This window comes from Portunus trituberculatus, chromosome 13 (assembly GCF_017591435.1).
Source record: "Portunus trituberculatus isolate SZX2019 chromosome 13, ASM1759143v1, whole genome shotgun sequence".
NCBI classification, from domain to species: Eukaryota; Metazoa; Arthropoda; class Malacostraca; order Decapoda; family Portunidae; genus Portunus; species Portunus trituberculatus.
Window position 1 is genome coordinate 3,374,948 of NC_059267.1, and position 18,378 is coordinate 3,393,325.

Sequence of the window (18,378 nt, forward strand, 5' to 3'; positions counted from 1 at the left end):
GTTGCCCACAAAAGGTACTTGAGCCTTCCATCTCCTGAATCTCATGCTTTTTTTATCTCTGCCCAGAATCATGCCAAGTCTGTTTTTCAACTTGCCAAACACTCTTTCATAAATAGGAAATGTCAAAATCTTTCAAACTCAAACTCTCCTCGTGACTTCTGGCATCTAGCCAAAAACATCTCAAATAACTTCACTTCTTCATCTTTCCCTCCTTTATTTCATCCTGATGGCACCACTGCCATCTCTTCTGTCTCTAAAGTTGAAGTCTTTTCTCAAACTTTTGCTCACAACTCCACCTTGGACAATTCTGGGCTTGTCCTTCCCTCTCCTCCTCCCTCTGACTATTTCATGTCTACAATCAAAATTCTTCGTAATGATGTTTTCCATGCCCTTGCTGGCCTAAACCCTTGGAAGGCTTATGGACCTGATGGGGTCCCTCCTATTGTTCTCAAAAACTGTGCTTCTGTGCTTGCACCTTGCCTGGCCAAACTCTTCCAACTTTGTCTATCGACTTGTACCTTTCCTTCCTGCTGGAAGTTCGCCTACATTCAGCCTGTTCCTAAAAAGGGTGACCGTTCTAACCCCTCAAACTACCGTCCTATAGCTTTAATCTCTTGCTTGTCTAAAGTTTTTGAATCTATCCTGAATAGGAAGATTCTCAAACATCTGTCACTTCACAATCTTCTGTCTGATCGCCAGTATGGCTTCCGTCAAGGTTGCTCTACTGGTGATCTTCTGGCTTTCCTTACTGAGTCTTGGTCATCCTCTTTTAGAGATTTCGGTGAAACTTTTGCTGTTGCATTAGACATATCAAAAGCTTTTGATAGAGTCTGGCATAAAGCTTTGATTTCAAAACTGCCCTCCTACGGCTTCTATCCTTCTCTCTGCAACTTTATCTCAAGTTTCCTTTCCGACCGCTCTATTGCTGCTGTGGTAGACAGCTACTGTTCTTCTCCTAAACCTATTAACAGTGGTGTTCCTCAGGGTTTTGTTCTGTCACCCACTCTCTTTCTATTATTCATTAATGACCTTCTTAACCAAACTTCTTGCCCTATCCACTCCTACGCTGATGACACCGCCTACATCTTTCCACGTTCTTTCAGAGACGTCCAACCCTTCAGGAAATCAACAGATCACGCGGGGATGCCACGGAACGCCTGACTTCCGATCTTTCTAAGATTTCCGATTGAGGCAGAGAAAATCTAGTAGTTTTCAATGCCTCAAAAACTCAATTCCTCCATCTATCAACTCGACACAACCTTCCAGACAACTATCACCTCTTCTTCAATGACACTCAACTGTCTTCCTCTTCCACAATGAATATCCTCGGTCTGTCCTTTGCTCATAATCTTAACTGGAAACTTCACATCTCATCTCTTGCTAAAACAGCTTCTATGAAGTTAGGTGTTCTGAGGCGTCTCCGTCAGTTTTCTCACCCTCCAACTGCTTACTCTGTATAAGGGCCTTATCCGTCCCTGTATGGAGTACTCTTCGCATGTTTGGGGTGTTCCAGTCACACAGCTTTGCTTGATAGGGTGGAATCGAAAGCTCTTCGTCTCATCAACTCCCTCCTCTGACTAACTGTCTTCAGTCTCTTTCTCACCGCCGAAATGTTGCATCCCTTTCTATATTTTATCGCTATTTTCATGGTAACTGTTCTACTGATCTTGCTAACTGCATGTCTCCCTCCTCCTGCGGCCACGCTGCACAAGGCTTTCTTCTTCCTCTCATCCCTATTCTGTCCAACTCTCTAATGCAAGAGTTAACCAGTACGCTCAATCATTCATCCCTTTCACTGGTAAACTCTGGAACTCCCTCCCTGCATCTGTATTTCCGAATTCCTACAACTTGTCTTCTTTTAAGAGGGAGGTATCGAGGCATTTGCTCCCCTAATTCTGGCTGACGGTTTTGGCACTTTTTGAAGTCTTTGGAGAGCCAGCGCTCAAGTGGGCCTTTTTCTAACTTTATTTTTGCCCTTGGCTGGCCCTCTTCCCTACGTTAAAAAAAAAAAAAAAAAAAAAAGCTATGATCCAGTGAAGCAAGCTGTGTTATGGCTGCTGCATCACCTCAACCTTGTTATTGCATGTCCACACACATGCACACACACACATACACACCGCGTAGTGTAGTGGTCAGCACGCTCGACTCACAATCGAGAGGGCCGGGTTCGAGTCGAGCGGCGAGGCAAATGGGCTAGCCTCTTAATGTGTGGCCCCTGTTCACCTAGCAGTAAATAGGTACGGGATGTAACTCGAGGGGTTGTGGCCTTGCTTTCCCGGTGTGTGTTGTGTGTTGATGTGGTCTCAGTCCTACCCAAAGATCGGTCTATGAGCTCTGAGCTCGCTCCGTAATGGGGAAGACTGGCTGGGTGACCAGCAGATGACCGAGGTGAATTACACACACACATACACACACACACACACACACACACACGCAGGGAGAAAAAATTAAATTATACTAGGGCAAATTATAACCATATAAGGGAGTTCTTTAATGAAATTGACTGGTCCGTGGTATACCAGGAAAGGGATATGCAATTGAAATACGATAAATTTATGGATTTGTATAACTCTGCTGTGAAAAAGTTTGTGCCATATCACAGAAAGAGGACTTTAAATAATAAACAGTGGTTTAATAGAAATTGTGAAGAAGCAAAAAAAAAACAAAGAAAAGGCATGGAAGAAACTTAAGAAAAACAAGAGAAGTCTACAAAACAGCAAGGAATAGATATGTTGAAGTAAGGAGAACAGCACAGAAGGAATATGAACAGAGGGTGGTGGAAAACTGTGATAGTGACCCAAAAATGTTTTACAAATTCATAAATGGAAACAAAATAAAAGGGAGGCAATAGAAAAAGTAAAAAACGGGGAAGAAGTATATGAAGATGCTGGAGATATAGCTGAAATTTTGAACGACAACTTTTGCAAAGTGTTTACAAAGGAGGAGCATTTTATGGGAGGAAGGCCTACAGAAATAAAGCAAATGCAGGACATCATGGTTACTAAGGAAGATGTAAGAAAAATTATAAGCAATCTGGATATTAATAAATGATGGCATATCTGGGAGGTTGCTAAATGAATGTAAGGATCAATTGTTGAACCCCGTATTTGATATTGTGGAAACCTCCATACGAACAGGATTAGTCCCGAAAGAGTGGAAAAGAGCTGACATTGTGCTTATATATAAGAATGGTAGTAGAATGGAACCGCTAAATTATAGACCAGTATCGTTGACTAGTATATTGTGCAAGGTATGTGAAGAAGTAATTAAAGCTAAGTGGAGTAAGTATCTAGAAAGTGAAAACATTCTGAGTGAAAGGCAGTTTGGTTTCAGAAAAGGAAGATCGTGTATCCAATTTATTATGTTTTTATTCAAGAGTGACTGACATACTACAACATAGAGAGGGATGGGTGGATGCTATCTACCTGGACTTGAGAAAGGCCTTTGATAAAGTACCACACAATAGACTGATGTGGAAACTAAAGATGATTGGAGGAGTAAATGATAAACTAGCAAAATGGATGGGAAATTACTTAATGGGAAGAGAAATGAGAACAGTGGTGAGGGGAAGAGAAATGAGAACAGTGGTGAGAGGAAGGAAGTCCGAGTGGAAGAAGGTAACCAGTGGAGTTCCACAAGGGTCAGTGCTGGGTCCCATCATGTTTTTGATTTATGTTAATGATATGCCAGTAGGAATTGACAGTTACATGAACATGTTTGCGGACGATACTAAAATTATGAGGAGAGTAAAGAATGTGGAAGATTGTAACAAGTTACAGGAAGATCTTGATAAAATATATGAGTGGAGTAAGGAGTGGCAGATGGAATTTAATATAGACAAGACCCATGTTATGAAAATGGGAAGAAGTAGATACAGACCAAACAGGGATTACAGGCTGGGTGATGAGAAAATTAAAGAGACCAATGAGGAGAAAGACTTAGGAGTAACCGTGCAAAACACTTGTCACCGGAGAAACACATTAACAAGATTTTTGGAAAACATACAACATGCTTCAAAATATTGGCCTTGCATTCCACTACCTAGATGAAGGAATGATGAAGAAGATATTATGTACCTTAATAAGACCCCAGTTAGAATATGCAGCATGTGTCTGGTCACTGCATATGAAGAAAAATGTGAAGAAGGTGGAAAGGGTACAGAGGCTGGCAACAAGGATGGTACCAGGACTCAGGGAGTTAGACTATGAGGAAAGACTGAGGAAGCTGGGGCTGACCACATTAGAAGAGAGAAGAACAAGAGGAGACATGATAACTATGTATAAATTGGTGAACAAGATTGACATACTGGACAGAGAGTTGATAAAGGTGACCACAAGTAATCATCTCCGAGGATATGGAAAAAAGCTAATAAAGGACATCTGTCTAAATGACGTGAGAAAATACAGTTTCCCGCATCGTAGCATTGATAAGTGAAATAAACTGAGCAGTGATGTCGTTGATGCGTTGTGTGTCAATCAGATGAAAGAGAGATATGACAGGAATGGACAAGGAGACAGGTCACAGAGAGCTTAGCTCGGGCCCTGTAATACACAAATAGGTAAATACACACATGCAGTGACAACACTGTCCAAGGCGGACATGTAAACAACACCTCTGATATACTGCCAACTAAAAAGCCCAGCAGACGTGGTGATATATTACAGAGGAAAATTTTTTAATTAATAGAAAAGATGGATGTAAGAAAGAAAATGGGGCCAGATGGAGTGTCAAGATGGACACTGAGAAAAATGTAGAGAACAACTGGTGGAACTAATTTGGAATGTGATGAAAGACTCTCTAATAGAAGGAAAGATACCAATGGAATGGAAAAGAGCAAATGTAGTCCCGATATACAAAGGAGAAAAAAGAATGAGCCCCTAAATTATAGACCAGTGTCACTGACTAATGTTCTGGGAAAAATCTGTGAAATTTTAATTAAAGAAAAATGGAGGCAAATGAAATAATAAATAACACCCAATTCGGTTTTAGAAAAAGGAAGATCATGCATAACAAATTTACTAAGCTTGTATGCAAGAGTAATAGATAAAGTACAAGGGAGAGATGGGTGGGCTGACACTGTGTATTTAGATATTAAGAACGCTTTTGACAGAGTAATACACAGAAGACTCCTATGGAAATAGAACACATTAGAGGAATACAGGGAAATATCTTAAACTTAATGACAGACTACTAAACAGATAAGGAAATGAGGACAATGATAAGAGACACCCCATCAAGCACAGTTACTAGTCACATACCACAGTGTTCTGTGCTGGCACCAGTTATGTTCAAAGTATACATTAAAGATATACAAGAAGCTTTGAGTAGCTACATAAATTTGTTTGCAGGTAATGCAAGACTTTTGAGAATAATAAGGAACATTGGCAACTGTATGGAATTGCAGAAAGATATTGAAAAGATCTGAGAATGGAGCCAAAAGGGGTAGCTAGAATTAAATTTTAATACCAGGAAATGTCATGTAATGGAAATGAGTAAAAGTAATAGAAGACCTAAGTGGGAATACAAAATAGGAGAAGAGATTATAATGAAAAGGAGTGAAGAGAAAGACCTGGGAGTGATTATGCAAGACAGCCAGACTCCAGAAAGACATATGATGAAAAAGATCATAACCACTATAATAAGACCTAGACAAGAATATGCGGCAGTAGTATGGTCACCATACAAGCAGAAGGACATACGGAAACTAGAAAGAATTCAAATGACCACTACAAAGATGGTGCCAGAAATAAAGGATCTTCCATATGAAGAATAATTGAAGGAAATGGAACTACCAACTTTGAAGGATAGACGGAAAATAACGCTGTATAAGTTAACAAATCGTATGGAAAACATCGATGGACAAAACCTGGTATCACTGACAGAGGATGAAGATAGACGAACAAGAGGACATTCCAAAAATATCATGAAAAGTCGATGTTCGAAGAACATTAAAAAATTAATTTTTCTAAATAGAACAGTAGACATCACACTGGAACGGATTGAGTGAAGAGATTGTAGCAGCAGGAAATATGCACAAATTCAAGGAAATGTTGGATAAAAGTAGATATGGAGACAGGTCATATGAGAAAAAATGTAATATACAACTAGGTAAACACACACACACACACACACACACACACACACACACACACACACACACACACACACACACACACACACACACACACACACACACACACACACACAATCAACCGGTATGCCATATTGATAGAATTTTCAGAGAGACTTATAATTTGCTAAGGAATATTAGAGTAGCATTTCACTACATGGACAAAGAAATGATGAAGAAATTGATAAGTACTATAATAAGACCTAGATTGGAATATGCAGGAGTAATGTGGACCCCTCATAAAAAGAAACACATAAGGAAGTTGGAGAGACTACAAAAAAATGGCTACAAGAATGGTTCCAAAATTTGAAGGGATAACATATGAGAAGAGACTAAAGGCTATGGATCTACCAACCCTGGAACAAAGAAGGGAGAGAGGGCATACGATACAAGTTTATAAATTGATCAACGGAATGGACCAAGTGGATAATGAGAAACTGATCCTGAGAGAAGAATGTGACATTTGAAGCACAAGATTGCATAGTAAAAAAGTGAGAAAGGGAAGATGTCTGAGAGATGTTAAAAAATATAGTTTCCCACAAAGATGTGTTGAGACATGGAACAGTTTGAGTGAAGAAGTGGTGTCAGCAACGAGTGTGCATAGTTTTAAAGAAAAATTAGATAAGTGTACATATGGAGATGGTGCTACATGAGCATAAAGCCCAGGCCCTGTAAAACTACAACTAGGTAAATACACACATATTAATCTGATGGGTACACTGTAAGGCAACGTATAGTATTACACTGGTATTTATGATGTAACTTATCTGTATCTCAGTTTTATTCCAGTATTCTTTTTGCATACAATGTTTTACAATCTTGTAAAGGTTACTGAAATATTTGCATATAGTACTTTAAAATCTTGTAAACTCAATCATATGTTCCATTGACTTCCCCGTGGCACTTTTGGATTGTCATGTTTTTATACATGCACCATTTTCTTTCCCTTCCATTCCTGAATTATGCTTTTTTTTAGTTATTGAATATATGACCTGGACTGACCTTCACCCCAGACCTGTATTGTGCCCCTGACCCTGACGTCCCTCTCCTACCCTTTCTATCGAGCATCATCACTGCAGCATTACCACAGGGAAGGTTGTAGCTACTTTCCAGAGGAGTGACTGTAATTGTCTTCTTTCCTACCAGTGGCCATGAGGAAGGTCTTTCTCTCTGTGTGATTTTTCTTTATTATTGCCTTGACTACCTTATGTCTCTTGATTTTCTATTTCTTTATGTCTTCTATCCATTTGTCTCTTTTCTTGCCTTATTTTCTCAGGAATCTGGTACAATCTTAATATTCATATAAATTATTGACAATTCTGCCTTACTTCTCAATAATTCTTGTGACTTTTCTTTCTGCATTGTTATAATGCCTCTATTTCTGTCATAAAAATGTTCAGAATTTTATGTTAACAAGAATCAATAGTAATTTGTATAGGATGATATGTAATAGATCAGTGTGATTAATTGTACTAATTGTGATTCATTTGTGACATTTATTATGAGGGAGTTACTGTTTTCTTTTTTATCACAAGTTCAAGTAAGCAGCCCTTACTATAAGATTTGTTCTTTAATGAATTACTACAATTTAGGATTTTAACTTTCATTGTACTAATATGTTCTTTTACATCAGATCAAGTATTATCATTTTACCCCATGACTCACTCTAACACTGTTATCTTTGAATGGGTCTCCATCCTAATCAGTCAGTCAGGTGACTAATGAAATTTTCTTGCTCACACTCTGAACACTCCAGGGAAAATTCTTCCGCTGTAATGATCGCTCAAAAACTGTGGAATCAGACTGTAGGTAAGTCGTCTCACTTTTACCCTTTTTTATTTTCAGGATGTTATTCAATTCTATATAATTAATTTTTGGTTTTACTTGGTGTTTTTTAGGGCAAGTTCTTCAGTTGCAATGATAGTTCGAAATCAGACGAGGCCGGGTGTCAGTAAGTAGTAGTGGTGGTGGCCAGTGTGAGTATGTGTTGCCCCACCGTGTGGTGGCTGCCCTGTGTGCTGCTGCCTCCGCCGCTGCTTTCCATGTGTTCTGGGTGCGGCATTACTGGCCACTCACTGCAGACCATTACCTCAGAGTGTATATCATCACACTATTAATTTGTGCACAGGTTCAGTTAGGATGGACATAAAAAAGACTGGAAGAGATGATAGAAGTGAGGAGTGTAGTACTTTAACTAAAGGAAAAGCTACTTAAACATAGATAGGAAGAGAAAACAACATGAATGTATCTTAGGTCCTCAATACAACCACCACCACCACCACCACTATCTAAATTATATCTCCACACACACACACACACACACACACACACACACACACACACACACACACACACACACACACACACACACACACACACACACACACACACACACATACTGCAGGAAGACCTAAATAAGATCTGGGAATGGAGTAAAAAGTGGGAAATAGAATTCAATGTGGACAAAAGCCATGTCATGGAAATGGGAAAGAGTGAAAGACGACCCGTGGGAATGTATAAGATGGAAGATGGAGTAGAACTGGAGAAATTAAAAAAGGAAAAGGACTTGGGAGTGACGATGGAAGAAAACAATCAACCGGTAAGCCATATTGATAGAATTTTCAGAGAGACATAATTTGCTAAGGAATATTGGATTAGCATTTCACTACATCGACAAAGAAATGATGAAGAAATTGATAAGTAGTATAATAAGACCTAGATTGGAATATGCAGGAGTAATGTGGACCCCTCATAAAAAGAAACACATAAGGAAGTTGGAGAGACTACAAAAAATGGCTACAAAAATGGTTCCAGAATTTGAAGGGATGACATATGAGGAGAGACTAAAGGCTATGGATCTACCAACCCTGGAACAGAGAAGGGAGAGAGGGGATCTGATACAAGTTTATAAATTGACCAACGGAATGGACCAAGTGGATAATGAGAAACTGATCCTGAGAGAAGAATATGACATTCGAAGCACAAGATCGCATAGTAAAAAGCTGAGAAAGGGAAAATGTCGGAGAGATATTAAAAAATATAGTTTCCCACAAAAATGTATTGAGACATGGAACAGTTTGAGTGAAGAAGTGGTGTCAGCAACGAGTGTGCATAGTTTTAAAGAAAAATTGGATAGGTGTAGATATGGAGACAGGGCCACACGAGCTTAAAGCCCAGGCCCTGTAAAACTACAACTAGGTAAATACACACATACACCACGTAGTGTAGTGGTTAGCACAACCAAGAAGGCCTGGGTTTGAATCCCGTGCACAGCGAGGCAAATGGGCAAGTCCCTTAATGTGTAGCCCCTGTTCATCTAGCAGCAAGTAGGTACTGTATGTAACTCGAGGGGTTTTGGCTTCACTTTTCCAGTGTGTGGAGTGTGTTGTGGTGTCAGTCCTACCTGAAGATCAGTCTATGAGCTCTGAGCTCATTCCGTAATGGGGAAGGCTGGCTGGGTGACCAGCTGGTGACTGTGGTGAATTACACACACACACACACACACACACACCACTTAGTGTAGTGGTTAGCACGCTTTACTCACAATCGAGAGGGCCGGGTTCAAATCCTGGTAAGTGGCGAGGCAAATGGGCAAGTCTCTTAATGTGTAGCCCCTGTTCACCTAGCAGTAAATAGGTACGGGATGTAACTCGAGGGGTTGTGGCCTTGCTTTTCCGTTGTGTGGAGTGTGTTGTGGTCTCAGTCCTACCCGAAGATCGGTCTATGAGCTCTGAGCTCACTCCGTAATGGGGAAAACTGGCTGGGTGACCAGCAGGCGACTGAGGTGAATCACATACACACACACACACACACACACACACACACACACACACACACACACACACACACACACACACACACACACACACACACACGCAAAAAATGGGAGATGGAATTCAATGTGGACAAAAGCCATGTCATGGAAATGGGAAAAAGTGAAAGACGACCAGTGGGAATTTATAAGATGGGAGATGGAGTAGAACTAGAAAAAGTAAAAAAGGAAAAGGACTTGGGAGTGACAATGGAAGAAAATAATCAACCGGTTAGCCATATTGATAGAATTTTCAGAGAGACGTATAATTTGCTAAGGAATATTGGAGTAGCATTTCACTATATGGACAAGGAAATGATGAAGAAATTGATAAGTACTAAAATAAGACCTAGATTGGAATATGCAGGAGTTGTGTGGACTCCCCATAAAAGAAACACATAAGAAAATTAGAGAGACTACAAAAATGGCTACAAGAATGGTTCCAGAATTTAAAGGGATGGCATATGAGGAGAGACTAAAGGCAATGGATCTACCAACCTTGGAGCAGAGAAGAGAGAGGATCTGATACAAGTTTATAAATTGATTAACGGAATGGATGAAGTGGATAATGAGAAACTGATCCTGAGAGAAGAATATGACTTTAGAAGCACAAGATCGCATAGTAAGAAACTAAGGAAGGGACGATGTCTGAGAGATGTTAAAAAATTTAGTTTCCCGCAAAGATGTGTTGAGACTTGGAACAGTTTGAGTGAGGAAGTGGTATCAGCAAAGAGTGTACATAGTTTTAAAGAAAAATTGGATAAGTGTAGATATGGAGACGGGACCACACGAGCATAAAGCCCAGGCCTTGTAAAACTACAACTAGGTAAATACACACACACACACACACCTTTCCTCATAGATCATGAAAACCTTGAATAATTTAGATGAGAAAGTTATCTATGTAAATATCACTACTATGTAAAAACACACTCATATGCACACATTATAGGAGTGGACAGTAATGGCCAGCAACATTTATCCTGGTTTTAGTATTATTTGTATGAACTTGTTAACTCCAACATTATATTCCTTTCAAGTAAGAAGTGAATACTGTTGACTAATTCTTCTTTCAAGTAAACTTCTGCAATGCAGTTTGAACTAATAATTTATTTGGAAATGTTATATTTATAATAAGTTTTCTGCTCCATCTTGTTCAGTCTTGCTCTTAAGACTCACAATAACCCAGAAAACATATTACATACTTGTTTTTTTGTTCTTCATGGTGCCAAGGTGTTATTATTTGGTCTTGATTATTCACAATTTTATACTGACAGTTTCTGAGGCACTGTTATGAAATACAGACTTGTAAAGGTTGTCACAATTACCTAACACTTCTCAATTTTTATTTCTTTTGTGTGTGATATGTTTATAGTGCAGTGCTCTTTCTCAGCTTTGTTGAATGGAAAAGGAATGTTTAATTTTTTATTTTTTCTATATTCTCTTGTTCCCATGTAATATTTACCTGATTAATAAGAAAAATCTCATTGTGAAATAATATTCAAGGAAAAACAGAGAGAGAAGGTTCATGTTTATTCATGCACTTGAGATGAGAATGTTGCCTGAAAGTAAGATTTTGGACCCAAATCAGATTGAATTCCTTAAAGTAATTTCCAAAATTTGAGTTTGTTTAATGTGAGAGAGCTCTGTATTTTTTTTTATTTTATTATTATTTTTCAGCTCTTCAGTCTCTATGAATCCTTTATGTGTGCGTGTGTGTATTTGTTGAAGATTTTAACTCATGATGGTTTGTAGGTGTTGCTGTGATCTTTATTCTTCTAACTTTATTGTTACTCAAACCCAAATTCATGAATACATATATCTCTTCTATTGTTTTCATCATTTCTATATCCCCAACATTACTTCTTTCACGTACCCATGTGTTCCTTAATCATTACTTCTAATTTTCCTCAAATTTTCATATCTTCCTCAACGGTAGTCTTTTTGTGTTCCTTACTATCTTTACTGTACAAATCCATAACTTAGCACTCATTCCCTTCTGGAAATTACATAGTCTTCTTGGGTACATTTATTTCCTACTTGTCCCATAATTTGTCATATTTTCTCTTTTCATAAACAACCCTAACTTGTTCACATACTCTAGATACATGACTGCCCGTCTCTTCCCCCATGGTAACCAGTGGCTCCCTTTTCCCCACTCAGAGGCCAGTTCATTGTGTACCACGATGGAGACATTACAAAGCCTATGGTGGAGAAGAGAACGTGGGAGAGGAACTCCTTCCACTTTGACAATGTAGCCAAGGCCATGCTCACTCTCTTCACCGTGTCCACCTTTGAGGGCTGGCCTGGGTAAGTTGTAAGTTCTAATGTTGTGTGTGTGTGTGTGTGTGTGTGTGTGTGTGTGTGTGTGTGTGTGTGTGTGTGTGTGTGTGTGTGTGTGTGTATTTACCTAATTGTATTTACCTAATTGTAACATCTATTAATTGTAATATCTATTAATGTCCAGCTTTTTCTTAAAATCATGAATATTCCTTGCGTTGACCACTTCCACGTCTAAACTATTCCATGCTTCCACCCTTCTATGAGGGAAGCTATATTTTTTCACATCTCTCCTATAAGTGGCCATTTTTAGTTTTTTCCCATGCCCTCTCGACATTCTTTCATTCCACATACACAGATCTTCCCTATCCATTTTTTCCATGCCAATCATCACTCTGTATATTGCTATCAGGTCTCCCCTTTCTCTTCTGTTTTCCAGGGTCGGAAGTTGCATTCTTTTCAGTCTGTCTTCATAAGTCAAATCTCTTAAGTCAGGCACCATTTTTGTTGCAGCCCTCTGTACTTTCTCTAGTTTCCTTATGTGTTTCTTTAAGTTCGGAGCCCACTGTATTGTTGCATATTCAAGCCTCGGTCTTATCATTGCAGTAATTATTTTCTTCATCATTTCTTCATCTAAATATACGAACGCCACTCTTATGTTCCTCAATAAGTTCAATACTTCTCCAATTATTTTGTTTATATGTCTCTCTGGCGATAGGTCATTGGTAATTGTCACCCCAAGGTCTTTTTCTTCATGACTGGTTTTATGTCTTCATTTCCTATCTTGTACATACTCCTGATTCTTCTTTCACTCTTGCCAAACTCTATTTTCTTGCATTTTGTCGTGTTGAACTCCATTTGCCATGTACAGCTCCATTTCCATATTCTGTCCAAGTCTTCCTGGAGTAGTTCGCAATCTTTGTCACATCTCACTTTTCTTAACAATTTTGCATCGTCTGCAAATAGGCTCACATAACTGGACACCCCATCCACCATGTCATTTATGTAGACCGCGAACATTACTGGTGCCAACACTGATCCCTGTGGAACTCCACTCTCCACCAAGCCCCATTCTGATGGTCTGTCCTTAATTATTGTTCTCATTTCTCTTCCTACCAAAAAGTCTTCCATCCATTTTAGTAAACTGCCATGCACTCCTCCTACCATTTCAAGTTTCCAGATCAGTCTCCGGTGTGGTACCTTATCAAAGGCCTTTTTTAAATCCAGATATATTCCATCAGCCCAACCATCTCTTTCCTGTATTACATCTATCACCCTCGAATAGTAACATATCAGGTTTGTGTGTGTGTGTGTGTGTGTTTCACTGTTTCACTGTTTGATCTGCTGCAGTCTCTGACGAGACAGCCAGACGTTACCCTACGGAACAAGCTCAGAGCTCATTATTTCCGATCTTCGGATAGGCCTGAGACCAGGCACACACCACACACCAGGACAACAAGATCACAACTCCTCGATTTACATCCCGTACCTACTCACTGCTAGGTGAACAGGGGCTACACTTGAAAGGAGACACACCCAAATATCTCCACCCGGCTGGGGAATCGAACCCCGGTCCTCTGGCTTGTGAAGCCAGTGCTCTAACCACTGAGCTACCGGACCGGTGTGTGTGTGTGTGTGTGTGTGTGTGTGTGTGTGTGTGTGTTTGTGTATGTGTATGTGTGTGTGTGTGTTCCTGTGAATGATTGTGTGTCTTTCCTTAATCAACTGGAGAATCTGATTTCATAGAGAACAGGAAGAAAAGATGTAACTAATCTCTCTCTCTCTCTCTCTCTCTCTCTCTCTCTCTCTCTCTCTCTCTCTCTCTCTCTCTCTCTCTCTCTCTCTCTCCACCCTTTTCTTATACACCAGACTGCTGTACGTGTCCATAGACTCCAACACGGAGGACATTGGGCCAGCGCACAATTTCCGGCCCCTAGTGGCGGTCTACTACATCATCTACATCATCATCATTGCCTTCTTCATGGTCAACATCTTCGTAGGTTTTGTTATCGTTACGTTCCAAAATGAGGGTGAACAGGAGTACAAGAACTGCTGCCTTGACAAGAACCAGGTAAGGAGATTATCAGCCACCTTTACTGTTACACTTGTCTTTTGGTAACATTCAGAGCAGTATAGAAATAAGCTTGCATGGAATATAGTAAAAAGAGATTGGGACATTGTTTTTATATTCCATCATAATTTCATTCATTTTCTTCTCTGAGTCAATACCAAAGCAATGTCTAACACACATGTCATCATCAGCGGAACTGCATTGAATTTGCCCTGAAAGCAAAGCCAGTGCGACGCTACATCCCCAAGAACCGCTTCCAGTACAAGATCTGGTGGTTTGTCACATCCCAGCCCTTTGAGTACGCCATCTTTGTGCTCATCATGCTCAATACCGTCTCACTGGCCATGAAGTTCCGAGGGGAGCCGGAAATATACACCCATGCACTGGATATTCTCAACCTCATCTTCACTGCTGTGTTTGCCCTTGAGTTTGTCCTCAAAATCATGGCTTTCAGATTCAAGGTTTGTAGTTCTTTGTTTCTTCTTGTTCATAAGCAGATAGTGATTTAGTGTAGCTGTATTAAGTCAGTCTAAGATGAGGTGTAATACAGCTAAATGTAATAGATTTTGCATATTGCAGTAGACCTTTGAAGATGATCAATATATCAATGCAAGTCAATCTCTGTATGGTTGAGTCTAGGTGGCAGTAATGTTACAGAATTCTGAATTATAAAGCAAGTAACTCTTCTTACAATAGTTGATGTAGATTTTCTGGATGATAATGCATTGATTTAAGTTTTGTTTACATACAGAGAAAAAAATTGCTGATATTAACTCAGATGAGGCATTCTACTTTCAGTGTTAGATTGGACCAACAGTGTAATAATTTAAGGCTCACTTTTTGGTAATTTAGTGTGAGGTAACTATACCCACAATATCTTAGGAAGAAGATTTATAAATGCCACTCTGCATTCTGTCCTGCTATGGATGCACACACAACACTCACCAACACATTCATACATTTGTAGTAGACATCTCAGGAACAACTTCTGACATGCATACACTCACCTGAAGTTACCTGGACACAAAACTTACTAGACTCACAGGTACTGGTAGAGCAACACAGAGATGACATTGAGCTTATAATATAGCTTATAATTACTGTACGTAGTGTGCATGTTGATCTAGAAAGAGAGAGAGAAAGAAAGAGAGAGAATATGTGTTTATGTAGGTGTGGGTGTTGATCTGTGAGATAGAGACATACTGGCTCAAGGTTATGAAGGTAGGATTGCTGAGGAGGCTGCATTTGATTAGTTCATTGCTTCCATCAATATGTGCTGTTGTCAAAGCACCAAAACTTGTATGGTTTATTGCTCACACAATAAAACATGTATTGTACATGAAATTAAATAAGACCCAAGCTACTTCCAGAATATTAAAAGTCTAAGGAAAGCAGCATCAATTTTTGTCCTCTTCCAGACACATTCACACATTTCTCTAAATGTTATTGTAACAGCTTGTGTTCTTCCAGCTTTGCCGTGGAATTTTCATTTTGGCTGTTTCTCCTTTCTACAAAATTCAGTTTAAAAGGAATTATTGCAAAGGATTTTTCCTCACTTATAATGTTATATTTATATAGCTCATGTTTTTTTTTTAGTTAATGGAAATAAGGTTATGTACAAAATAGAGAATCTGTTGCTGGAATGCATCTTAATGACATGGAAGGCAAATCAACTTCTTAAATGCAGCCAGTCATATGCAAGCTTAAGGATAATTTAGCCAATGAAAGACCATCTTGAGGATCCAGCCAGACCATCACTTAAGACTGACAGGCCGGCACAGTGTTGCCACTTTTTATTTTGCTGACACATCATTGCCACACTTTTGGCTGTCACCTGAGTGGCCCACATGCCACTCTACACACACTAATGCCACACCCTTCCCTCAACACCCAGCAAAAGTTTGGTTTTGCAAAGTGGAAGGGCTAACTGTGTCACTAAACAGTAATAAAGATATCTACATCAAACATTTGTACTTGGGTGTTTGATGTATTTATTGCTCAGTTTATGTTACAGTATAAAAAGAGGAAACAAACCTGTTCATAGATTATTTTTCATAGATTTAGTAATGCATCTGACACTACACTTGCTCACCTTTTTTGTCATTTTATTTATTAGTGTTTTTTTCCTTTACTGTAGCCAACTTCATCATTAAACCCCTTTCTTTTGTTTTCATCCTCTGCACCATTTTTCAGTTTTACTTTCTAGATCCGTGGAATATCTTTGACTTCTCAGTGGTGCTGGGCAGTATACTCGACATTGCCTACTCTAAGTTGGAGGTTTGTAAGAAGCCGTATGTGAGAGTGTGTGAGGAGCATCCGTAGGCTAGCTAGTTGCCGCCGTAGGACTCACCTCACATAACACGTTGTTGCCAGTTGCACACTAAAAGAGGTAAACCAGTGTTTGTTGGGACCACTGACCATTGAGATGAGAGGGAAGCATGAGGCAGAAGAGAATGTGCCTCTCATTGGCTCTGCCAAAGAAGCCTCTAAGAGCCATTGGTCCCAACTACACATGGAGGAGATGGTGGTGTGTGAGTGTGAGTGTGTGGCTGTAAAGCCCCTCGCCTTACAGTGGAGCTTTGTGAGAGTGTTCTTCCAATGATGAGTCTCTATTTAAGACAAAAGTATCTGTTTGATACCTACAGAGATCATACTTTCTTTGTTGTTCCAAAAAATATTCTTTGCGTTTAAGAACTTGTAGTTGTTGTTATATTCACATTAAAGTCAGTATAATACCCTCAGCTTCACACTATGAAGGCTTGTATCTTTGTTCAAGCTTTCCTTTGCTCCACACCCATGTGCTGCCATCTCCCCCTGACAGCAACAGTCCCACCAAACTCCTGCAGCTACTCCCAACCTTATGGGCTGCCTAAATCCAACACATTGACATAGAACCTTCATAAACCCTGAACTCCCACTGTGACTCTGGTCCTCCCAGTAATTTCCAGTTGTCATCACTGCCTGGACAGCAAAGAAGCTGCTGCCCTTGGTGTAGGTTACTGTGTACTACTGTAGCTCTTGGCCGTAGACATGTTTGGTGCCTAATGTGTTTTCTCTTCACTCTGTACTTGTTTGCAGTATTACTTTGGAGACGCGTGGAATGTCTTTGATTTCATCATTGTACTCGGCAGCTTTATTGATATCGTCTACTCCGAGGTCAATGTAAGTATACTTCCATTAACCTGCTCTCTCGTTCTTCTCTGAAACAAAAGAAATATTTCATTTACATTTATTTTATCATTTTACTTCAATTAACAATACAAAAGAAAAGTTTGATATTATATATTTTATTTTACTAATAGTTCAATGAATGCAATAACGATGCATTTCAGAATTGTTAGTATTGGATTAATACAAAATATTCTCACTTGTGTCCTGCTTTGATATTAGTGTTATATTTAACAGTGGAATCATTCTGTGTAACTCGTCCCATTTTCTTCCTCTCAAGAAATAGTTCAAATGGTGTTCTATCTAAAATGGTGTACTACCACAGCCCTTTGGTGCTAAGGTTGTGACAGGTGCCTTTCTGTGCTGTGTCACGCTATAAGGCATGGAAAAGTGTGGAAGACCTGAAAATGTTACCTCGGATAGGGACTTTTCAGGGTCTGTTCTGCATCTCATTGGTGTCGCACTAGAGCTGAAATGGAGGATGTGTTGATGTGTTATGCCACGATGGCCGTAGGAGGAGAGGCTGGTAGGACAGGACTGGGTGAAGGCAAGCAACATTTGAGGCATAGAAGTGATAGTGAAACAGTGAAATAGAGAAGTTGAAGACTGGTGAAGTCTTCTTTCTCTTCATTCTACACTCAGGAACAATACATCCAGACTTTCCATATTCAATGCTTTAGAAACATTAATAAATATGCATGGGCTTGAAATAACAGCTGTCATGTATGATCAGCTAATTTTTGTCATGCTCTCGTCACAGTTACCTTTACTCAATACTAATAGCCACTTTTTGTTACTGTTTGAGTGATCACTTTCTTTGGTCACATGTCCACCACAGTGGCAGGCTGCTTTCTTTGAGAGTAAGGGCTGCTATCACTGACACTTCCTGCATTCCTTTTAAGTCTTGCTACTTTTATA

The 18,378-nt window shown here is 39.5% G+C and overlaps 1 protein-coding gene across 50 annotated transcripts in view; it reads left to right on the plus strand.

Annotated features, from left to right (window-relative positions):
* The window catches only part of LOC123503122 (muscle calcium channel subunit alpha-1-like), a 230,015-nt gene that overhangs the window by 183,206 nt on the left and 28,431 nt on the right, over positions 1-18,378 (plus strand). For 45 of the 50 annotated variants that reach the window (XM_045252615.1, XM_045252618.1, XM_045252580.1 and 42 more), the window contains 5 exons: positions 8,029-8,081; positions 12,105-12,251; positions 14,091-14,292; positions 14,484-14,753; positions 17,371-17,454. In XM_045252615.1, coding sequence (XP_045108550.1) covers positions 8,029-8,081; positions 12,105-12,251; positions 14,091-14,292; positions 14,484-14,753; positions 17,371-17,454 — 756 coding nt within the window. Of the gene's footprint in view, positions 1-7,886; positions 7,940-8,028; positions 8,082-12,104; positions 12,252-14,090; positions 14,293-14,483; positions 14,754-16,485; positions 16,570-17,370; positions 17,455-18,378 lie in introns of all 50 variants that reach the window. The other 5 variants (XM_045252570.1, XM_045252585.1, XM_045252583.1 and 2 more) reach the window with 2 other exon arrangements.